The sequence below is a fragment of the Bolinopsis microptera genome, chromosome 3 (assembly GCF_026151205.1).
Source record: "Bolinopsis microptera isolate Bmic1 chromosome 3, MBARI_Bmic_1.0, whole genome shotgun sequence".
Lineage (NCBI taxonomy): Eukaryota > Metazoa > Ctenophora > Tentaculata > Lobata > Bolinopsidae > Bolinopsis > Bolinopsis microptera.
Window position 1 is genome coordinate 18,908,686 of NC_087074.1, and position 24,500 is coordinate 18,933,185.

The 24,500-nt window shown below is 38.9% G+C and overlaps 4 protein-coding genes across 6 annotated transcripts in view; all 4 read right to left on the reverse strand.

Annotated features, from left to right (window-relative positions):
• Positions 1-975: 975 nt before the first annotated feature.
• On the reverse strand, positions 976-2,835 carry LOC134812143 (intermembrane lipid transfer protein Vps13D-like). Its single transcript, XM_063819365.1, has 3 exons — positions 2,545-2,835; positions 2,085-2,405; positions 976-1,968 (listed from the first exon to the last, which is right to left on the reverse strand). Exons 1-3 carry the CDS (start codon positions 2,651-2,653, stop codon positions 1,466-1,468), a joined length of 933 nt encoding a protein of 310 aa, XP_063675435.1. The 5' UTR covers positions 2,654-2,835; the 3' UTR covers positions 976-1,465.
• A 1,672-nt stretch (positions 2,836-4,507) lies between these two features.
• The window catches only part of LOC134812141 (intermembrane lipid transfer protein VPS13D-like), a 99,131-nt gene continuing 79,138 nt past the window's right edge, over positions 4,508-24,500 (reverse strand). For 2 of the 3 annotated variants that reach the window (XM_063819363.1, XM_063819360.1), the window contains exons 54-57: positions 22,913-24,480; positions 22,593-22,794; positions 22,161-22,408; positions 20,488-22,044 (exon numbers count right to left, since the gene is read on the reverse strand). In XM_063819363.1, coding sequence (XP_063675433.1) covers positions 21,542-22,044; positions 22,161-22,408; positions 22,593-22,794; positions 22,913-24,480 — 2,521 coding nt within the window. In that variant the 3' untranslated portion in view covers positions 20,488-21,541. Of the gene's footprint in view, positions 6,067-20,487; positions 22,045-22,160; positions 22,409-22,592; positions 22,795-22,912; positions 24,481-24,500 lie in introns of those variants that run through there. The other variant, XM_063819361.1, reaches the window with a different exon arrangement.
• On the reverse strand, positions 13,592-17,025 carry LOC134812391 (intermembrane lipid transfer protein Vps13D-like). Its single transcript, XM_063819788.1, has 4 exons — positions 14,915-17,025; positions 14,671-14,766; positions 14,211-14,531; positions 13,592-14,094 (listed from the first exon to the last, which is right to left on the reverse strand). The coding sequence occupies exons 1-4, from the start codon at positions 15,003-15,005 to the stop codon at positions 13,592-13,594; spliced, it is 1,011 nt and encodes a 336-aa protein (XP_063675858.1). The 5' UTR covers positions 15,006-17,025.
• LOC134812392 (intermembrane lipid transfer protein Vps13D-like) lies at positions 17,561-18,981 on the reverse strand. Its single transcript, XM_063819790.1, has 4 exons — positions 18,884-18,981; positions 18,640-18,735; positions 18,180-18,500; positions 17,561-18,063 (listed from the first exon to the last, which is right to left on the reverse strand). Exons 1-4 carry the CDS (start codon positions 18,972-18,974, stop codon positions 17,561-17,563), a joined length of 1,011 nt encoding a protein of 336 aa, XP_063675860.1. The 5' UTR covers positions 18,975-18,981.

Below are 24,500 nucleotides of genomic sequence, written 5' to 3' on the forward strand. Positions count from 1 at the left end.
ATATCACGGCGCCTTACGAACATTTCATTGTTCTGAGATAACTAATGCACGATTAGGTTCGTGTGTGAGAGAATCAGGTCTCGTCTTCTAGTGCTGCAGATTTGAATATTTATCGAGAGAATCGGGTCTCGTCTTCTAGTGCTGCAGATTTGAATATTTATTGTTACTAGAAAACCGGCCGAGAGCTTTGTAGTACACGGCATGTAATAAAGATGGCAGATCGTGAATGGCAGCTATCTTACTTATAGGCCATTGTATGATATCATGTTATTCATGCTCGCAATAAACTTATAAGCATTGCCCAACATACCTAAGAATCTAAGATAAAGAGCTCTGGAGTTATTTCTTACGATGAGACGAAAAGTTTGGTTTGATTATTACTGATTAAGAAACAATGAAAACTAACTCGTTACTTTATATTTGTGTCCAAAAAAGGTTTATTGACACTCCATAAAGATATAAATAAACGGTAACAACTCATATTCATTATCTATCTGTAGAAAACAACATAAAAACCGTTCTTTACAATAATAGACCGTGATCTAATTTAAACTACAGTTACAGCTCTATCGTAGTATTGTAAAACTTCTATTTTAATTTGGTTCTTTTGGAAAAAATTTGTTTAGTTTTACAACTTACGAATATAATAGACTATAGAAATCTTATCGGTATCAAATAAATAATTAGACAGACTCAATTAATACATTTCCAGAATGAGGGGAAAATTGAACCGATTTTTAGATCAATAACAACACGATTACCAATTAATTACAAAACTACAAATCTATTACATTTATTGAGTATTATCAATTATGTAATGGGAGGGAAGCTTTTTAACCAGGTGTAGCTAGTCCACAGCCCTAGCTCTATAATACGAAGAAATTGTTTCAATTCTAACTGAAAAGCTCTAATATAATAAATCACAATCTATTATAGAAATTAGGGATTCACCGACATGATGAAGAACCAAGTCTGATGTAGCCCATATCAGATGCCACCACAGGATCGGTTACTATATAAGACTCCAGACAATGTCAAAGCAAATCGGTATCACGGGGTGAGGTGTTGTTTTCACTAATAACAGTTTTCACTCAGTATCATATCAATATTGTCAAAATTCAACTTATTATAGATTTAATCAAAATTTTATACAAAATGCTGGTCTTAGCGCATGCAATGTTAGACAGTTACTTGATTTAACTTATTTACAGCATAGTCGGAAAATAATTTACCCTTCTGTAAGCAAACCAGAAAGCAGATAGATCTTCTAAATTTAATTTATACTGTTCTAATGGATTTCACAACTTTTAATTCTTTAGAAGAAAATTGACATAACCGTGTATTGCGCTGGCAATACCAATTAATTACAAGAACATGTTTTTAAGATTGCATGTAACAAACTAATAAAGTTAAACCATAGAATTTTAACCATTTAATTTATCAATTAAACGACTACAAAACTGTGCTATCTTGTGTCCCTTCCACTATTACTGAAAGTTTTGCCACCGCTAACTAAAAAAGCAGCCTCTCTCTTCAGATCAATAGCATACTGAATGTCCTGACTGATCTTGAGGCTAGTTTTCTGAGAGTTACAGTTGAGTTTGGGACACGAGTCAGGAGCCATGTTAAAAACACCTGGTGGAGGCAGAGTATCGTAGATCTGTATAGCTAGGTTATGTTCTGTAGTTCCACCGTTATTCCGGGGAGCATACACGCACTGTCCTATCGAGTCTAACATGATCTCCTTTACAACCTTGTTACCAGATTCTCTCTCGATAAGTCTGACCCGCTCACTGGACACCAGGATCTTGAGGCGGGTGTTCACCACACACCAGGAAATGAACTGTTCCTCACGTGACTTGCGGTTCAGTTTCCACAGAGTAGCCATGCCTTGTGCAGTGTCTGTGGAGAAGATTGCCAGGATCTCTCCACTGCAACATCGAGGCAGCCGTATTCTTTTTATCTCTCCTGAGAAGAAGAAGAATATCGTTATGTTTCTTCCTGTTTATTGTAATTGTAAAACAAAACGTGTTAACACCAAATTATGGTTATACTGTTTGGTTGCTGAGTAGAAATTAACTTACCGATACTGTGACTAGATCGAGTACTCTGCGTTATGGCCAGTGTAGTCCCTGAGGCAAAGTCGAGTAAACCAGCAGCTGGTTTAGCAACAGTTCCAATGAGACCTTTAGCTAGTCCGGTCACTGCCCCCGTCACTCCGTCTTGGTTAATCCCTCTCACTATAGAACTGGGAATGCTGGTAAGCCCTCCGATAAGTCCACTTCTTAACCCCTGCCATCCTGCTCTCAGACTTACACTTGAACCATCCAAAACCCTCAGAGCTCGCTCCACTTCAACTGTGAAGTCTATGTGTCCGGGGGTGTCTATCAGGTTCAACTGGTTACCTGTGAAAAAAATGGAATTTCACAATTTATTCATACTCTTGATTTATTTCAAAATTTAAAAAGAGGAAAAATGTATTTAACAAGTTGGATACTACAGAGCATCCCAGTTAATCAGAACTTAACTCGTTTCACCACCAACCTTTCCACAGCAGAGATGTAGCAGCAGATTTAATGGTGATTCCTCGCTGCTTCTCCAGTTCCATACTGTCCATCTTAGCTCCTACACCGTCCTTACCTGATACAAACATTTCTTAAACCTAACCGACTCTGTAAATTGGGAAAATTTTGACGGTAGTTATTGTTAGTAAGAATATATACGACGGTCATTAATTGACCTAATAAATAGCAAATGATCGTGAACCAGAACAACAAGTTACCACAAACCTTTGACATCGTGAATAGCGTCTATTCTCCCGCCGTAGAAGGTAATTCGTTCTGACACCGTGGTCTTGCCGGAGTCAATATGTGCTGACATTCCTGACAGATAGTTTAGTTAATAAGGTAATCTAGTGACAAAAACAGTCATACTTTAAACAGATTTACCCGGATTTTATTAATTCATTTGGTTTCAAAATAGATGGCTTAGAGCTGTGAGCTAAGCTTTTGAACTCCGGCGAAATCTCGGCCAACTCAATCATCTTTATATCGAATTTGAATAAAATGTTTCAAAAATCCAACAAACCAATATTCCTGATGTTTTCTACTTTAGTATCGTCAGGGTTGAAGACTTGATTCTGAAGACGGCGGATGTGGTGAGCGTCTGGTATAGTTTCATCTAGTACCTCGAAAACACTAAATTTTGAAAATTAGAAATTTTCAGAAAATGTGTTATTGGACTGGTTTGGGGAGCGGCCTAGGGCGCTTTAATAATTCTTGCCCATCATCAGCCGCTGCCCCGGTCCCCGAGACTTCATCTTTACTTTCGTCTGGTTTTCCACTCTCTGTTCAATCATCAAGTTACTAGCTAGGTAACATGATAATCGAGCTGAGCTACAGTTTTCAACGTAACAACGATTTCGAGGATGGTTCAGACAAACCCACGCTCTAACCATTTGAACAACAAACCAGTGCACTGCCAACTGTACACGGTCCTCACACACTTTCATTAAACCAAAGTTACTTTTATACCCACATAGTTGACGGAACATTTACTTGTGCGTACGGCTGCCCTGCAAGCGATAAACTGATGACCTAGCTCCTCCCATATAAGGCGTGTAATTAGGTGTGCAAATATCACGTGCTAGATGCAGCAAGCAAGAGATACCCTGCAAGTGATACACCGAGAGCTAGCTCAACAGTCCCCCTGTTAATTATGACTTATATGGCCCGCGTAATTACCTGTGCAAATATCACGTGCTATATGCCGCCACTAAGCGCGCTCAATCGCTATCTCGTGACTCTCACGTGACAGCTATCAAAGGAAATTCCCTATATGGCGCCTCCGGTGTAAACTAGGAAAGAGCTAGTTTGAGCATTAACTAGGCAGGACAATTCTCAATCTGTAGTTTAATCTGATTACGTTAACGACTCAAACAGTCGACGATGGAACAGATAAATTTGCGAGCATTTTCTCCTACGAGAATAGCACGCTTCACATATTCTGGCGAACCTTCCTTTAAAGGAGGACTCCAATGAAAGTTACATCAGGAATTATAGTATGGGATTAAGTTACAATAAAGTAAAATTTATGAATCTGACAAAGCCTTGCGGCCAATCACTCAATGTGAGACTCATATTTCAAATTGTCCAGGATTCATATGTCAATAGAAGAAGGAACCATTTGTTAATGAAACCCATAGTGTCAACATTTAGAACCATTCCAATTTCCGTGTTCTCATTCAACTCAAGAAATAAGTTAATTAATCGCCATTGGTGCTAGAGCCTATCCTGTAGACTGTTGTAAAGATGGCAGATCGTGAATGGCAGCTATCTTACTTATAGGCCATTGTATGATATCATGTTATTCATGCTCGCAATAAACTTATAAGCATTGCCCAACATACCTAAGAATCTAAGATAAAGAGCTCTGGAGTTATTTCTTACGATGAGACGAAAAGTTTGGTTTGATTATTACTGATTAAGAAACAATGAAAACTAACTCGTTACTTTATATTTGTGTCCAAAAAAGGTTTATTGACACTCCATAAAGATATAAATAAACGGTAACAACTCATATTTATTATCTATCTGTAGAAAACAACATAAAAACCGTTCTTTACAATAATAGACCGTGATCTAATTTAAACTACAGTTACAGCTCTATCGTAGTATTGTAAAACTTCTATTTTAATTTGGTTCTTTTGGAAAAAATTTGTTTAGTTTTACAACTTACGAATATAATAGACTATAGAAATCTTATCGGTATCAAATAAATAATTAGACAGACTCAATTAATACATTTCCAGAATGAGGGGAAAATTGAACCGATTTTTAGATCAATAACAACACGATTACCAATTAATTACAAAACTACAAATCTGTTACATTTATTGAGTATTATCAATTATGTAATGGGATGGAAACTTTTTAACCAGGTGTAGCTAGTCCACAGCCCTAGCCCTATAATACGAAGAAATTGTTTCAATTCTAGCTGAAAAGCTCTAATATAATAAATCACAATCTATTATAGAAATTAGGAATTCACCGACATGATGAAGAACCAAGTCTGATGTAGCCCATATCAGATGCCACCACAGGATCGGTTACTATATAAGACTCCAGACAATGTCAAAGCAAATCGGTATCACGGGGTGAGGTGTTGTTTTCACTAATAACAGTTTTCACTCAGTATCATATCAATATTGTCAAAATTCAACTTATTATAGATTTAATCAAAATTTTATACAAAATGCTGGTCTTAGCGCATGCAATGTTAGACAGTTACTTGATTTAACTTATTTACAGCATAGTCGGCAAATAATTTACCCTTCTGTAAGCAAACCAGAAAGCAGATAGATCTTCTAAATTTAATTTATACTGTTCTAATGGATTTCACAACTTTTAATTCTTTAGAAGAAAATTGACATAACCGTGTATTGCGCTGGCAATACCAATTAATTACAAGAACATGTTTTTAAGATTGCATGTAACAAACTAATAAAGTTAAACCATAGAATTTTAACCATTTAATTTATCAATTAAACGACTACAAAACTGTGCTATCTTGTGTCCCTTCCACTATTACTGAAAGTTTTGCCACCGCTAACTAAAAAAGCAGCCTCTCTCTTCAGATCAATAGCATACTGAATGTCCTGACTGATCTTGAGGCTAGTTTTCTGAGAGTTACAGTTGAGTTTGGGACACGAGTCAGGAGCCATGTTAAAAACACCTGGTGGAGGCAGAGTATCGTAGATCTGTATAGCTAGGTTATGTTCTGTAGTTCCACCGTTATTCCGGGGAGCATACACACACTGTCCTATCGAGTCTAACATGATCTCCTTTACAACCTTGTTACCAGATTCTCTCTCGATAAGTCTGACCCGCTCACTGGACACCAGGATCTTGAGGCGGGTGTTCACCACACACCAGGAAATGAACTGTTCCTCACGTGACTTGCGGTTGAGTTTCCACAGAGTAGCCATGCCTTGTGCAGTGTCTGTGGAGAAGATTGCCAGGATCTCTCCACTGCAACATCGAGGCAGCCGTATTCTTTTTATCTCTCCTGAGAAGAAGAAGAATATCGTTATGTTTCTTCCTGTTTATTGTAATTGTAAAACAAAACGTGTTAACACCAAATTATGGTTATACTGTTTGGTTGCTGAGTAGAAATTAACTTACCGATACTGTGACTAGATCGAGTACTCTGCGTTATGGCCAGTGTAGTCCCTGAGGCAAAGTCGAGTAAACCAGCAGCTGGTTTAGCAACAGTTCCAATGAGACCTTTAGCTAGTCCGGTCACTGCCCCCGTCACTCCGTCTTGGTTAATCCCTCTCACTATAGAACTGGGAATGCTGGTAAGCCCTCCGATAAGTCCACTTCTTAACCCCTGCCATCCTGCTCTCAGACTTACACTTGAACCATCCAAAACCCTCAGAGCTCGCTCCACTTCAACTGTGAAGTCTATGTGTCCGGGGGTGTCTATCAGGTTCAATTTATTCATACTCTTGATTTATTTCAAAATTTAAAAAGAGGAAAAATGTATTTAACAAGTTGGATACTACAGAGCATCCCAGTTAATCAGAACTTAACTCGTTTCACCACCAACCTTTCCACAGCAGAGATGTAGCAGCAGATTTAATGGTGATTCCTCGCTGCTTCTCCAGTTCCATACTGTCCATCTTAGCTCCTACACCGTCCTTACCTGATACAAACATTTCTTAAACCTAACCGACTCTGTAAATTGGGAAAATTTTGACGGTAGTTATTGTTAGTAAGAATATATACGACGGTCATTAATTGACCTAATAAATAGCAAATGATCGTGAACCAGAACAACAAGTTACCACAAACCTTTGACATCGTGAATAGCGTCTATTCTCCCGCCGTAGAAGGTAATTCGTTCTGACACCGTGGTCTTGCCGGAGTCAATATGTGCTGACATTCCTGACAGATAGTTTAGTTAATAAGGTAATCTAGTGACAAAAACAGTCATACTTTAAACAGATTTACCCGGATTTTATTAATTCATTTGGTTTCAAAATAGATGGCTTAGAGCTGTGAGCTAAGCTTTTGAACTCCGGCGAAATCTCGGCCAACTCAATCATCTTTATATCGAATTTGAATAAAATGTTTCAAAAATCCAACAAACCAATATTCCTGATGTTTTCTACTTTAGTATCGTCAGGGTTGAAGACTTGATTCTGAAGACGGCGGATGTGGTGAGCGTCTGGTATAGTTTCATCTAGTACCTCGAAAACACTAAATTTTGAAAATTAGAAATTTTCAGAAAATGTGTTATTGGACTGGTTTGGGGAGCGGCCTAGGGCGCTTTAATAATTCTTGCCCATCATCAGCCGCTGCCCCGGTCCCCGAGACTTCATCTTTACTTTCGTCTGGTTTTCCACTCTCTGTTCAATCATCAAGTTACTAGCTAGGTAACATGATAATCGAGCTGAGCTACAGTTTTCAACGTAACAACGATTTCGAGGATGGTTCAGACAAACCCACGCTCTAACCATTTGAACAACAAACCAGTGCACTGCCAACTGTACACGGTCCTCACACACTTTCATTAAACCAAAGTTACTTTTATACCCACATAGTTGACGGAACATTTACTTGTGCGTACGGCTGCCCTGCAAGCGATAAACTGATGACCTAGCTCCTCCCATATAAGGCGTGTAATTAGGTGTGCAAATATCACGTGCTAGATGCAGCAAGCAAGAGATACCCTGCAAGTGATACACCGAGAGCTAGCTCAACAGTCCCCCTGTTAATTATGACTTATATGGCCCGCGTAATTACCTGTGCAAATATCACGTGCTATATGCCGCCACTAAGCGCGCTCAATCGCTATCTCGTGACTCTCACGTGACAGCTATCAAAGGAAATTCCCTATATGGCGCCTCCGGTGTAAACTAGGAAAGAGCTAGTTTGAGCATTAACTAGGCAGGACAATTCTCAATCTGTAGTTTAATCTGATTACGTTAACGACTCAAACAGTCGACGATGGAACAGATAAATTTGCGAGCATTTTCTCCTACGAGAATAGCACGCTTCACATATTCTGGCGAACCTTCCTTTAAAGGAGGACTCCAATGAAAGTTACATCAGGAATTATAGTATGGGATTAAGTTACAATAAAGTAAAATTTATGAATCTGACAAAGCCTTGCGGCCAATCACTCAATGTGAGACTCATATTTCAAATTGTCCAGGATTCATATGTCAATAGAAGAAGGAACCATTTGTTAATGAAACCCATAGTGTCAACATTTAGAACCATTCCAATTTCCGTGTTCTCATTCAACTCAAGAAATAAGTTAATTAATCGCCATTGGTGCTAGAGCCTATCCTGTAGACTGTTGTAAAGATGGCAGATCGTGAATGGCAGCTATCTTACTTATAGGCCATTGTATGATATCATGTTATTCATGCTCGCAATAAACTTATAAGCATTGCCCAACATACCTAAGAATCTAAGATAAAGAGCTCTGGAGTTATTTCTTACGATGAGACGAAAAGTTTGGTTTGATTATTACTGATTAAGAAACAATGAAAACTAACTCGTTACTTTATATTTGTGTCCAAAAAAGGTTTATTGACACTCCATAAAGATATAAATAAACGGTAACAACTCATATTTATTATCTATCTGTAGAAAACAACATAAAAACCGTTCTTTACAATAATAGACCGTGATCTAATTTAAACTACAGTTACAGCTCTATCGTAGTATTGTAAAACTTCTATTTTAATTTGGTTCTTTTGGAAAAAATTTGTTTAGTTTTACAACTTACGAATATAATAGACTATAGAAATCTTATCGGTATCAAATAAATAATTAGACAGACTCAATTAATACATTTCCAGAATGAGGGGAAAATTGAACCGATTTTTAGATCAATAACAACACGATTACCAATTAATTACAAAACTACAAATCTGTTACATTTATTGAGTATTATCAATTATGTAATGGGATGGAAACTTTTTAACCAGGTGTAGCTAGTCCACAGCCCTAGCCCTATAATACGAAGAAATTGTTTCAATTCTAGCTGAAAAGCTCTAATATAATAAATCACAATCTATTATAGAAATTGGGGATTCACCGACATGATGAAGAACCAAGTCTGATGTAGCCCATATCAGATGCCACCACAGGATCGGTTACTATAGAAGACTCCAGACAATGTCAAAGCAAATCGGTATCACGGGGTGAGGTGTTGTTTTCACTAATAACAGTTTTCACTCAGTATCATATCAATATTGTCAAAATTTAACTTATTATAGATTTAATTTTAATTTTATACAAAAAGCTGGTCATAGCGCATGCAATGTTAGACAGTTACTTGATTTAACTTATTTACAGGATAGTCGGCAAATAATTTACCCTTCTGTAAGCAAACCAGAAAGCAGATAGATCTTCTAAATTTAATTTATACTGTTCTAATGAATTTTAGAACTTTTAGTTCTTTGCTTTAGAAGAAAATTGACATAACCGTGTATTGCGCTGGCAATACCAATTAATTACAAGAACACGTTTTTAAGATTGATGAAGTTAAACCATAGAATTTTAACCATTTAATTTATCAATTAAACGACTACAAAACTGTGCTATCTTGTGTCCCTTCCACTATTACTAAAAGTTTTGCCACCGCTAACTAAAAAAGCAGCCTCTCTCTTCAGATCAATAGCATACTGAATGTCCTGGCTGATCTTGAGGCTGGTTTTCTGAGAGTTACAGTTGAGTTTGGGACAAGAGTCAGGAGCCATATTAAAAACACCTGGCGGAGGCAGAGTATCGTAGATCTGTATAGCTAGGTTATGTTCTGTAGTTCCACCGTTATTCCGGGGAGCATACACACACTGTCCTATCGAGTCTAATATGATCTCCTTCACAACCTTGTTACCAGATTCTCTCTCGATAAGTCTGACCCGCTCACTGGACACCAGGATCTTGAGGCGGGTGTTCACCACACACCAGGAAATGAACTGTTCCTCACGTGACTTGCGGTTCAGTTTCCACAGAGTAGCCATGCCTTGTGCTGTGTCTATGGAGAAGATTGCCAGGATCTCTCCACTGCAACATCGAGGCAGCCGTATTCTTTTTATCTCTCCTGAGAAGAAGAAGAATATCGTTATGTTTCTTCTTGTTTATTGTAATTGTAAAACAAAACGTGTTAACACCAAATTATGGTTATACTGTTTGGTTGCTGAGTAGAAATACACTTATCGATACTGTGACTAGATCGAGTACTCTGCGTAATGGCCAGTGTAGTCCCTGAGGCAAAGTCGAGTAAACCAGCAGCTGGTTTAGCAACAGTTCCAATGAGACCTTTAGCTAGTCCGGTCACTGCCCCCGTCACTCCGTCTTGGTTAATCCCTCTCACTATAGAACTGGGAATGCTGGTAAGCCCTCCGATAAGTCCACTTCTTAACCCCTGCCATCCTGCTCTCAGACTTGCACTTGAACCATCCAAAACCCTCAGAGCTCGCTCCACTTCAACTGTGAAGTCTATGTGTCCGGGGGTGTCTATCAGGTTCAACTGGTTACCTGTGAAAAAAATGGAATTTCACAATTTATTCATACTCTTGATTTATTTCAAAATTTAAAAAGAGGAAAAATGTATTTAACAAGTTGGATACTACAGAGCATCCCAGTTAATCAGAACTTAACTCGTTTCACCACCAACCTTTCCACAGCAGAGATGTAGCAGCAGATTTAATGGTGATTCCTCGCTGCTTCTCCAGTTCCATACTGTCCATCTTAGCTCCTACACCGTCCTTACCTGATACAAACATTTCTTAAACCTAACCGACTCTGTAAATTGGGAAAATTTTGACGGTAGTTATTGTTAGTAAGAATATATACGACGGTCATTAATTGACCTAATAATAGCAAATGATCGTGAACCAGAACAACAAGTTACCACAAACCTTTGACATCGTGAATAGCGTCTATTCTCCCGCCGTAGAAGAGAATTCGTTCTGACACCGTGGTCTTGCCGGAGTCAATATGTGCTGACATTCCTGACAGATAGTTTAGTTAATAAGGTAATCTAGTGACAAAAACAGTCATACTTTAAACAGATTTACCCGGATTTTATTAATTCATTTGGTTTCAAAATAGATGGCTTAGAGCTGTGAGCTAAGCTTTTGAACTCCGGCGAAATCTCGGCCAACTCAATCATCTTTATATCGAATTTGAATAAAATGTTTCAAAAATCCAACAAACCAATATTCCTGATGTTTTCTACTTTAGTATCGTCAGGGTTGAAGACTTGATTCTGAAGACGGCGGATGTGGTGAGCGTCTGGTATAGTTTCATCTAGTACCTCGAAAACACTAAATTTTGAAAATTAGAAATTTTCAGAAAATGTGTTATTGGACTGGTTTGGGGAGCGGCCTAGGGCGCTTTAATAATTCTTGCCCATCATCAGCCGCTGCCCCGGTCCCCGAGACTTCATCTTTACTTTCGTCTGGTTTTCCACTCTCTGTTCAATCATCAAGTTACTAGCTAGGTAACATGATAATCGAGCTGAGCTACAGTTTTCAACGTAACAACGATTTCGAGGATGGTTCAGACAAACCCACGCTCTAACCATTTGAACAACAAACCAGTGCACTGCCAACTGTACACGGTCCTCACACACTTTCATTAAACCAAAGTTACTTTTATACCCACATAGTTGACGGAACATTTACTTGTGCGTACGGCTGCCCTGCAAGCGATAAACTGATGACCTAGCTCCTCCCATATAAGGCGTGTAATTAGGTGTGCAAATATCACGTGCTATATGCCGCCACTAAGCGCGCTCAATCGCTATCTCGTGACTCTCACGTGACAGCTATCAAAGGAAATTCCCTATATGGCGCCTCCGGTGTAAACTAGGAAAGAGCTAGTTTGAGCATTAAGTAGGCAGGACAATTCTCAATCTGTAGTTTAATCTGATTACGTTAACGACTCAAACAGTCGACGATGGAACAGATAAATTTGCGAGCATTTTCTCCTACGAGAATAGCACGCTTCAAATATTCTGGCGAACCTTCCTTTAAAGGAGGACTCCAATGAAAGTTACATCAGGAATTATAGTATGGGATTAAGTTACAATAAAGTAAAATTTATGAATCTGACAAAGCCTTGCGGCCAATCACTCAATGTGAGACTCATATTTCAAATTGTCCAGGATTCATATGTCAATAGAAGAAGGAACCATTTGTTAATGAAACCCATAGTGTCAACATTTAGAACCATTCCAATTTCCGTGTTCTCATTCAACTCAAGAAATAAGTTAATTAATCGCCATTGGTGCTAGAGCCTATCCTGTAGACTGTTGTAAAGATGGCAGATCGTGAATGGCAGCTATCTTACTTACAGGCCATTGTATGATATTATGTTATTCATGCTCGCAATAAACTTATAAGCATTGCCCAACATACCTAAGAATCTAAAATAAAGAGCTCTGGAGTTATTTCTTACGATGAGACGAAAAGTTTGGTTTGATTATTACTAATTAAGAAACAATGAAAACTAACTCGTTACTTTATATTTGTGTCCAAAAAAGGTTTATTGACACTCCATAAAGATATAAATAAACGGTAACAACTCATATTTATTATCTATCTGTAGAAAACAACATAAAAACCGTTCTTTACAATAATAGACCGTGATCTAATTTAAACTACAGTTACAGCTCTATCGTAGTATTGTAAAACTTTTATTTTAATTTGGTTCTTTTGGAAAAAATGTGTTTAGTTTTACAACTTACGAATATAATAGACTATAGAAATCTTATCGGTATCAAATAAATAATTAGACAGACTCAATTAATACATTTCCAGAATGAGGGGAAAATTGAACCGATTTTTAGATCAATAACAACACGATTACCAATTAATTACAAAACTACAAATCTATTACATTTATTGAGTATTATCAATTATGTAATGGGATGGAAACTTTTTAACCAGGTGTAGCTAGTCCACAGCCCTAGCCCTATAATACGAAGAAATTGTTTCAATTCTAGCTGAAAAGCTCTAATATAATAAATCACAATCTATTATAGAAATTAGGGATTCACCGACATGATGAAGAACCAAGTCTGATGTAGCCCATATCAGATGCCACCACAGGATCGGTTACTATAGAAGACTCCAGACAATGTCAAAGCAAATCGGTATCACGGGGTGAGGTGTTGTTTTCACTAATAACAGTTTTCACTCAGTATCATATCAATATTGTCAAAATTTAACTTATTATAGATTTAATTTTAATTTTATACAAAAAGCTGGTCATAGCGCATGCAATGTTAGACAGTTACTTGATTTAACTTATTTACAGGATAGTCGGCAAATAATTTACCCTTCTGTAAGCAAACCAGAAAGCAGATAGATCTTCTAAATTTAATTTATACTGTTCTAATGAATTTTAGAACTTTTAGTTCTTTGCTTTAGAAGAAAATTGACATAACCGTGTATTGCGCTGGCAATACCAATTAATTACAAGAACACGTTTTTAAGATTGATGAAGTTAAACCATAGAATTTTAACCATTTAATTTATCAATTAAACGACTACAAAACTGTGCTATCTTGTGTCCCTTCCACTATTACTAAAAGTTTTGCCACCGCTAACTAAAAAAGCAGCCTCTCTCTTCAGATCAATAGCATACTGAATGTCCTGGCTGATCTTGAGGCTGGTTTTCTGAGAGTTACAGTTGAGTTTGGGACAAGAGTCAGGAGCCATATTAAAAACACCTGGCGGAGGCAGAGTATCGTAGATCTGTATAGCTAGGTTATGTTCTGTAGTTCCACCGTTATTCCGGGGAGCATACACACACTGTCCTATCGAGTCTAATATGATCTCCTTCACAACCTTGTTACCAGATTCTCTCTCGATAAGTCTGACCCGCTCACTGGACACCAGGATCTTGAGGCGGGTGTTCACCACACACCAGGAAATGAACTGTTCCTCACGTGACTTGCGGTTCAGTTTCCACAGAGTAGCCATGCCTTGTGCTGTGTCTATGGAGAAGATTGCCAGGATCTCTCCACTGCAACATCGAGGCAGCCGTATTCTTTTTATCTCTCCTGAGAAGAAGAAGAATATCGTTATGTTTCTTCTTGTTTATTGTAATTGTAAAACAAAACGTGTTAACACCAAATTATGGTTATACTGTTTGGTTGCTGAGTAGAAATACACTTACCGATACTGTGACTAGATCGAGTACTCTGCGTAATGGCCAGTGTAGTCCCTGAGGCAAAGTCGAGTAAACCAGCAGCTGGTTTAGCAACAGTTCCAATGAGACCTTTAGCTAGTCCGGTCACTGCCCCCGTCACTCCGTCTTGGTTAATCCCTCTCACTATAGAACTGGGAATGCTGGTAAGCCCTCCGATAAGTCCACTTCTTAACCCCTGCCATCCTGCTCTCAGACTTGCACTTGAACCATCCAAAACCCTCAGAGCTCGCTCCACTTCAACTGTGAAGTCTATGTGTCCGGGGGTGTCTATCAGGTTCAACTGGTTACCTGTGAAAAAAATGGAATTTCACAATTTATTCATACTCTTGATTTATTTCAAAATTTAAAAAGAGGAAAAATGTATTTAACAAGTTGGATACTACAGAGCATCCCAGTTAATCAGAACTTAACTCGTTTCACCACCAACCTTTCCACAGCAGAGATGTAGCAGCAGATTTAATGGTGATTCCTCGCTGCTTCTCCAGTTCCATACTGTCCATCTTAGCTCCTACACCGTCCTTACCTGATACAAACATTTCTTAAACCTAACCGACTCTGTAAATTGGGAAAATTTTGACGGTAGTTATTGTTAGTAAGAATATATACGACGGTCATTAATTGACCTAATAATAGCAAATGATCGTGAACCAGAACAACAAGTTACCACAAACCTTTGACATCGTGAATAGCGTCTATTCTCCCGCCGTAGAAGAGAATTCGTTCTGACACCGTGGTCTTGCCGGAGTCAATATGTGCTGACATTCCTGACAGATAGTTTAGTTAATAAGGTAATCTAGTGACAAAAACAGTCATACTTTAAACAGATTTACCCGGATTTTATTAATTCATTTGGTTTCAAAATAGATGGCTTAGAGCTGTGAGCTAAGCTTTTGAACTCCGGCGAAATCTCGGCCAACTCAATCATCTTTATATCGAATTTGAATAAAATGTTTCAAAAATCCAACAAACCAATATTCCTGATGTTTTCTACTTTAGTATCGTCAGGGTTGAAGACTTGATTCTGAAGACGGCGGATGTGGTGAGCGTCTGGTATAGTTTCATCTAGTACCTCGAAAACACTAAATTTTGAAAATTAGAAATTTTCAGAAAATGTGTTATTGGACTGGTTTGGGGAGCGGCCTAGGGCGCTTTAATAATTCTTGCCCATCATCAGCCGCTGCCCCGGTCCCCGAGACTTCATCTTTACTTTCGTCTGGTTTTCCACTCTCTGTTCAATCATCAAGTTACTAGCTAGGTAACATGATAATCGAGCTGAGCTACAGTTTTCAACGTAACAACGATTTCGAGGATGGTTCAGACAAACCCACGCTCTAACCATTTGAACAACAAACCAGTGCACTGCCAACTGTACACGGTCCTCACACACTTTCATTAAACCAAAGTTACTTTTATACCCACATAGTTGACGGAACATTTACTTGTGCGTACGGCTGCCCTGCAAGCGATAAACTGATGACCTAGCTCCTCCCATATAAGGCGTGTAATTAGGTGTGCAAATATCACGTGCTATATGCCGCCACTAAGCGCGCTCAATCGCTATCTCGTGACTCTCACGTGACAGCTATCAAAGGAAATTCCCTATATGGCGCCTCCGGTGTAAACTAGGAAAGAGCTAGTTTGAGCATTAAGTAGGCAGGACAATTCTCAATCTGTAGTTTAATCTGATTACGTTAACGACTCAAACAGTCGACGATGGAACAGATAAATTTGCGAGCATTTTCTCCTACGAGAATAGCACGCTTCAAATATTCTGGCGAACCTTCCTTTAAAGGAGGACTCCAATGAAAGTTACATCAGGAATTATAGTATGGGATTAAGTTACAATAAAGTAAAATTTATGAATCTGACAAAGCCTTGCGGCCAATCACTCAATGTGAGACTCATATTTCAAATTGTCCAGGATTCATATGTCAATAGAAGAAGGAACCATTTGTTAATGAAACCCATAGTGTCAACATTTAGAACCATTCCAATTTCCGTGTTCTCATTCAACTCAAGAAATAAGTTAATTAATCGCCATTGGTGCTAGAGCCTATCCTGTAGACTGTTGTAAAGATGGCAGATCGTGAATGGCAGCTATCTTACTTACAGGCCATTGTATGATATTATGTTATTCATGCTCGCAATAAACTTATAAGCATTGCCCAACATACCTAAGAATCTAAAATAAAGAGCTCTGGAGTTATTTCTTACGATGAGACGAAAAGTTTGGTTTGATTATTACTAATTAAGAAACAATGAAAACTAACTCGTTACTTTATATTTGTGTCCAAAAAAGGTTTATTGACACTCCATAAAGATATAAATAAACGGTAACAACTCATATTTATTATCTATCTGTAGAAAACAACATAAAAACCGTTCTTTACAATAATAGACCGTGATCTAATTTAAACTACAGTTACAGCTCTATCGTAGTATTGTAAAACTTTTATTTTAATTTGGTTCTTTTGGAAAAAATGTGTTTAGTTTTACAACTTACGAATATAATAGACTATAGAAATCTTATCGGTATCAAATAAATAATTAGACAGACTCAATTAATACATTTCCAGAATGAGGGGAAAATTGAACCGATTTTTAGATCAATAACAACACGATTACCAATTAATTACAAAACTACAAATCTATTACATTTATTGAGTATTATCAATTATGTAATGGGATGGAAACTTTTTAACCAGGTGTAGCTAGTCCACAGCCCTAGCCCTATAATACGAAGAAATTGTTTCAATTCTAGCTGAAAAGCTCTAATATAATAAATCACAATCTATAGAAATTAGGAATTCACCGACATGATGAAGAACCAAGTCTGATGTAGCCCATATCAGATGCCACCACAGGATCGGTTACTATAGAAGACTCCAGACAATGTCAAAGCAAATCGGTATCACGGGGTGAGGTGTTGTTTTCACTAATAACAGTTTTCACTCAGTATCATATCAATATTGTCAAAATTTAACTTATTATAGATTTAATTTTAATTTTATACAAAAAGCTGGTCATAGCGCATGCAATGTTAGACAGTTACTTGATTTAACTTATTTACAGGATAGTCGGCAAATAATTTACCCTTCTGTAAGCAAACCAGAAAGCAGATAGATCTTCTAAATTTAATTTATACTGTTCTAATGAATTTTAGAACTTTTAGTTCTTTGCTTTAGAAGAAAATTGACATAACCGTGTATTGCGCTGGCAATACCAATTAATTACAAGAACACGTTTTTAAGATTGATGAAGTTAAACCATAGAATTTTAACCATTTAATTTATCAATTAAACGACTACAAAACTGTGCTATCTTGTGTCCCTTCCACTATTACTAAAAGTTTTGCCACCGCTAACTAAAAAAGCAGCCTCTCTCTTCAGATCAATAGCATACTGAATGTCCTGGCTGATCTTGAGGCTGGTTTTCTGAGAGTTACAGTTGAGTTTGGGACAAGAGTCAGGAGCCATATTAAAAACACCTGGCGGAGGCAGAGTATCGTAGATCTGTATAGCTAGGTTATGTTCTGTAGTTCCACCGTTATTCCGGGGAGCATACACACACTGTCCTATCGAGTCTAATATGATCTCCTTCACAACCTTGTTACCAGATTCTCTCTCGATAAGTCTGACCCGCTCACTGGACACCAGGATCTTGAGGCGGGTGTTCACCACACACCAGGAAATGAACTGTTCCTCACGTGACTTGCGGTTCAGTTTCCACAGAGTAGCCATGCCTTGTGCTGTGTCTATGGAGAAGATTGCCAGGATCTCTCCACTGCAACATCGAGGCAGCCGTATTCTTTTTATCTCTCCTGAGAAGAAGAAGAATATCGTTATGTTTCTTCTTGTTTATTGTAATTGTAAAACAAAACGTGTTAACACCAAATTATGGTTATACTGTTTGGTTGCTGAGTAGAAATACACTTACCGATACTGTGACTAGATCGAGTACTCTGCGTAATGGCCAGTGTAGTCCCTGAGGCAAAGTCGAGTAAACCAGCAGCTGGTTTAGCAACAGTTCCAATGAGACCTTTAGCTAGTCCGGTCACTGCCCCCGTCACTCCGTCTTGGTTAATCCCTCTCACTATAGAACTGGGAATGCTGGTAAGCCCTCCGATAAGTCCACTTCTTAACCCCTGCCATCCTGCTCTCAGACTTGCACTTGAACCATCCAAAACCCTCAGAGCTCGCTCCACTTCAACTGTGAAGTCTATGTGTCCGGGGGTGTCTATCAGGTTCAACTGGTTACCTGTGAAAAAAATGGAATTTCACAATTTATTCATACTCTTGATTTATTTCAAAATTTAAAAAGAGGAAAAATGTATTTAACAAGTTGGATACTACAGAGCATCCCAGTTAATCAGAACTTAACTCGTTTCACCACCAACCTTTCCACAGCAGAGATGTAGCAGCAGATTTAATGGTGATTCCTCGCTGCTTCTCCAGTTCCATACTGTCCATCTTAGCTCCTACACCGTCCTTACCTGATACAAACATTTCTTAAACCTAACCGACTCTGTAAATTGGGAAAATTTTGACGGTAGTTATTGTTAGTAAGAATATATACGACGGTCATTAATTGACCTAATAATAGCAAATGATCGTGAACCAGAACAACAAGTTACCACAAACCTTTGACATCGTGAATAGCGTCTATTCTCCCGCCGTAGAAGAGAATTCGTTCTGACACCGTGGTCTTGCCGGAGTCAATATGTGCTGACATTCCTGACAGATAGTTTAGTTAATAAGGTAATCTAGTGACAAAAACAGTCATACTTTAAACAGATTTACCCGGATTTTATTAATTCATTTGGTTTCAAAATAGATGGCTTAGAGCTGTGAGCTAAGCTTTTGAACTCCGGCGAAATCTCGGCCAACTCAATCATCTTTATATCGAATTTGAATAAAATGTTTCAAAAATCCAACAAACCAATATTCCTGATGTTTTCTACTTTAGTATCGTCAGGGTTGAAGACTTGATTCTGAAGACGGCGGATGTGGTGAGCGTCTGGTATAGTTTCATCTAGTACCTCGAAAACACTAAATTTTGAAAATTAGAAATTTTCAGAAAATGTGTTATTGGACTGGTTTGGGGAGCGGCCTAGGGCGCTTTAATAATTCTTGCCCATCATCAGCCGCTGCCCCGGTCCCCGAGACTTCATCTTTACTTTCGTCTGGTTTTCCACTCTCTGTTCAATCATCAAGTTACTAGCTAGGTAACATGATAATCGAGCTGAGCTACAGTTTTCAACGTAACAACGATTTCGAGGATGGTTCAGACAAACCCACGCTCTAACCATTTGAACAACAAACCAGTGCACTGCCAACTGTACACGGTCCTCACACACTTTCATTAAACCAAAGTTACTTTTATACCCACATAGTTGACGGAACATTTACTTGTGCGTACGGCTGCCCTGCAAGCGATAAACTGATGACCTAGCTCCTCCCATATAAGGCGTGTAATTAGGTGTGCAAATATCACGTGCTATATGCCGCCACTAAGCGCGCTCAATCGCTATCTCGTGACTCTCACGTGACAGCTATCAAAGGAAATTCCCTATATGGCGCCTCCGGTGTAAACTAGGAAAGAGCTAGTTTGAGCATTAAGTAGGCAGGACAATTCTCAATCTGTAGTTTAATCTGATTACGTTAACGACTCAAACAGTCGACGATGGAACAGATAAATTTGCGAGCATTTTCTCCTACGAGAATAGCACGCTTCAAATATTCTGGCGAACCTTCCTTTAAAGGAGGACTCCAATGAAAGTTACATCAGGAATTATAGTATGGGATTAAGTTACAATAAAGTAAAATTTATGAATCTGACAAAGCCTTGCGGCCAATCACTCAATGTGAGACTCATATTTCAAATTGTCCAGGATTCATATGTCAATAGAAGAAGGAACCATTTGTTAATGAAACCCATAGTGTCAACATTTAGAACCATTCCAATTTCCGTGTTCTCATTCAACTCAAGAAATAAGTTAATTAATCGCCATTGGTGCTAGAGCCTATCCTGTAGACTGTTGTAAAGATGGCAGATCGTGAATGGCAGCTATCTTACTTACAGGCCATTGTATGATATTATGTTATTCATGCTCGCAATAAACTTATAAGCATTGCCCAACATACCTAAGAATCTAAAATAAAGAGCTCTGGAGTTATTTCTTACGATGAGACGAAAAGTTTGGTTTGATTATTACTAATTAAGAAACAATGAAAACTAACTCGTTACTTTATATTTGTGTCCAAAAAAGGTTTATTGACACTCCATAAAGATATAAATAAACGGTAACAACTCATATTTATTATCTATCTGTAGAAAACAACATAAAAACCGTTCTTTACAATAATAGACCGTGATCTAATTTAAACTACAGTTACAGCTCTATCGTAGTATTGTAAAACTTTTATTTTAATTTGGTTCTTTTGGAAAAAATGTGTTTAGTTTTACAACTTACGAATATAATAGACTATAGAAATCTTATCGGTATCAAATAAATAATTAGACAGACTCAATTAATACATTTCCAGAATGAGGGGAAAATTGAACCGATTTTTAGATCAATAACAACACGATTACCAATTAATTAAAAAACTACAAATCTATTACATTTATTGAGTATTATCAATTATGTAATGGGATGGAAACTTTTTAACCAGGTGTAGCTAGTCCACAGCCCTAGCTCTATAATACGAAGAAATTGTTTCGATTCTAGCTGAAAAGCTCTAATATAATAAATCACAATCTATTATAGAAATTAGGAATTCACCGACATGATGAAGAACCAAGTCTGATGTAGCCCATATCAGATGCCACCACAGGATCGGTTACTATATAAGACTCCAGACAATGTCAAAGCAAATCGGTATCACGGGGTGAGGTGTTGTTTTCACTAATAACAGTTTTCACTCAGTATCATATCAATATTGTCAAAATTCAACTTATTATAGATTTAATTTAAATTTTATACAAAATGCTGGTCTTAGCGCATGCAATGTTAGACAGTTACTTGACTTAACTTATTTACAGGATAGTCGGCAAATAATTTACCCTTCTGTAAGCAAACCAGAAAGCAGATAGATCTTCTAAATTTAATTTATACTGTTCTAATGGATTTCACAACTTTTAATTCTTTAGAAGAAAATTGACATAACCGTGTGTTGCGCTGGCAATACCAATTAATTACAAGAACATGTTTTTAAGATTGCATGTAACAAACTAATAAAGTTAAACCATAGAACTTTAACCATTTAATTTATCAATTAAACGACTACAAAACTGTGCTATCTTGTGTCCCTTCCACTATTACTGAAAGTTTTGCCACCGCTAACTAAAAAAGCAGCCTCTCTCTTCAGATCAATAGCATACTGAATGTCCTGACTGATCTTGAGGCTAGTTTTCTGAGAGTTACAGTTGAGTTTGGGACAAGAGTCAGGAGCCATATTAAAAACACCTGGTGGAGGCAGAGTATCGTAGATCTGTATAGCTAGGTTATGTTCTGTAGTTCCACCGTTATTCCGGGGAGCATACACACACTGTCCTATCGAGTCTAACATAATCTCCTTCACAACCTTGTTACCAGATTCTCTCTCGATAAGTCTGACCCGCTCACTGGACACCAGGATCTTGAGGCGGGTGTTCACCACACACCAGGAAATGAACTGTTCCTCACGTGACTTGCGGTTCAGTTTCCACAGAGTAGCCATGCCTTGTGCTGTGTCTGTGGAGAAGATTGCCAGGATCTCTCCACTGCAACATCGTGGCAGCCGTATTCTTTTTATCTCTCCTGAGAAGAAGAAGAATATCGTTATGTTTCTTCCTGTTTATTGTAATTGTAAAACAAAACGTGTTAACACCAAATTATGGTTAGACTGTTTGGTTGCTGAGTAGAAATAAGCTTACCGATACTGTGACTAGATCGAGTGCTCTGCGTAATGGCCAGTGTAGTCCCTGAGGCAAAGTCGAGTAAACCAGCAGCTGGTTTAGCAACAGTTCCAATGAGACCTTTAGCTAGTCCGGTCACTGCCCCCGTCACTCCGTCTTGGTTAATCCCTCTCACTATAGAACTGGGAATGCTGGTAAGCCCTCCGATAAGTCCACTTCTTAACCCCTGCCATCCTGCTCTCAGACTTGCACTTGAACTCTGGTATCTGTCGGAGAAATGAGAATTTGGTTTGCTTCCACAATCGACTGCATTAATAAAATATAAATATGATACAAAAAGGGAATTGGAAAGAAAAAAAGTAGAGAAAAGAGATCGCATCAGAATAGGAAAGAGCACACGAGAAGAGAAAGAGACGCACAAGAAAACAAAAAGAGAAAACAGTCTCCTACCTGGAAGCTCTAAGTCTGTCTCTGTCGGCTCTGAAAGCATCATCTCCACTAACATACGTTAACACAGTACTAGCAGTTGAACTGAGTTTACTGGCGGTATCTGACATGCCGTGAGCAACACTCTTTACCATTCCTGACACGTCACCATCCAGCCCCACTGAGAGTCCACTCAGTAGATCGTTAAACAGCCCTCCCATGTTACCTGGTGTCAAGTGAGGGTGAAAGGTTGTTAAAGTTTACGTTATCATGGTAGTAACTAGTAGAAACAATGAAATTTGAGGTAAAAGTGATGAAATCAAGTAGAAGGTAAAGTGTCAAACCTGTCATTTCTGAGTTGAGGACTATTTTGAGTTTATGTCCAACTGCGCAGTCCCTGTAGTGTCGTATGATGTTGTCCCTTATAGTACTAGTAGCTGCTATCACATTACTGGTATGGTACTTGTTCAGCTTAAAAGTAACGTCGGAGAAGTTCAGATAAGATCTCATTCCTAATCTTGTGTGGATGTCCTTGAGGTCGTCCTCTAGAACTGGAGCCACGATCAGACTGACATTAACCTGGGTCTGGTGAATTAACATACTCTCAACTAACACGGGATTGTACTCCAACTTCCTCGTACTCAACTTGTACTCCGCTTCTGGATCGTACTTTGGGTCGTCTTTATTTACATCCCCAGCCATCTCAAAAAACTGTATGAGTTTCAGAAGTAAGACCTCGTCGAGCTGGGAGCTGAAGTTTGCGAACAGAGCCTGGACCTCAGGGTACACGACTAACCTGCCATCGCTCCTAACCTCCCTGATCATCCTGAAGTGTACTGTATGTTCTCCATCCCTCATTACCGGGTAGATAACAACAGGAACCAGTGCCTCCCTACACTGATTATCAGCCTGGAATCCTAGCAGATCAAAAACAACAGTAGTCTTGTTACCCGCCAGCTCGGCGTCTAAAGAGAGCCCAGTCATGCTGAGATACAATATCTCCTCAGGGAGGTGGTTGATAATAGAGAGGCCTACACCTCCCAGTAACTTTACCTGCAGCTGGAAGGGTTTGGTAACATCCTCCTTTTTAGAGGTGGAGTCCGTGTAGACAGTTTGTTCTCCTGCCACAGCGTCCAGTAGCTTGATAACCACTGTGGGACCGTCTAGAGAGGTGGTCATCAGCACGGCTCCACAACCTGGTCGGCGCTTGTGGAAGTAGATGTGAGGAGGGTTCTTGCTGACCATGTCTAGTACAGCATCAGATCCGTCATGTAGTAGACCGTTGCGAGGTGAAACAGCTAGCCCTGGCAGCTTGCAGGTTAGATAGCCGTTATCCCGGAACCTCCAGCACTGTGTTTGGTGCCTGTTCTCGTCAGGAGGCTTCACGATCAGGCTGGCGTATGTGCCAGGGTTGGGAGCTCTGCCTGGTATGTCCAGGAATAACTTGGTCTTGAAGTGCATGAGCTGACCTGACTCCTTAACCTGCCACAGCTGACTAAGTGAGTGCGGGTTGTACTGCTTAACAAGCACCTGAACCCCCTGTGGAACGTCCAGCACGAGTCTGCTGCTCGAGCTGGCTAGTTTCTCGTCCACCCTGATAGCTCTAAATCCGGAACTGGAGAGCTGGTTGAGGGGGATGTCCCTCATAGCTGGGGCACCTCCCTTCCAGGTGTCGGAGAGGGTCAGGTAAACTGCGTTCTCGTAGACTAGTGCAGAGAGGTGGGTGTAAGGGGTGGGTGTTATCATCACCTTCATAGGCTCACCTCCCGTCACTTTTAGATCTAGTTCGTGGGGTTTCAAGACGGGCTCATCCCAGTGATAAGGGCACCAGCTACCAGGTTGTAATGTGGACATGTCTGACCGACTCTCTGATTGTCTGTACTCCACGCTTACCAGACTGTGGTTTTCTATTCTGCAAAATTATTTCCTTGC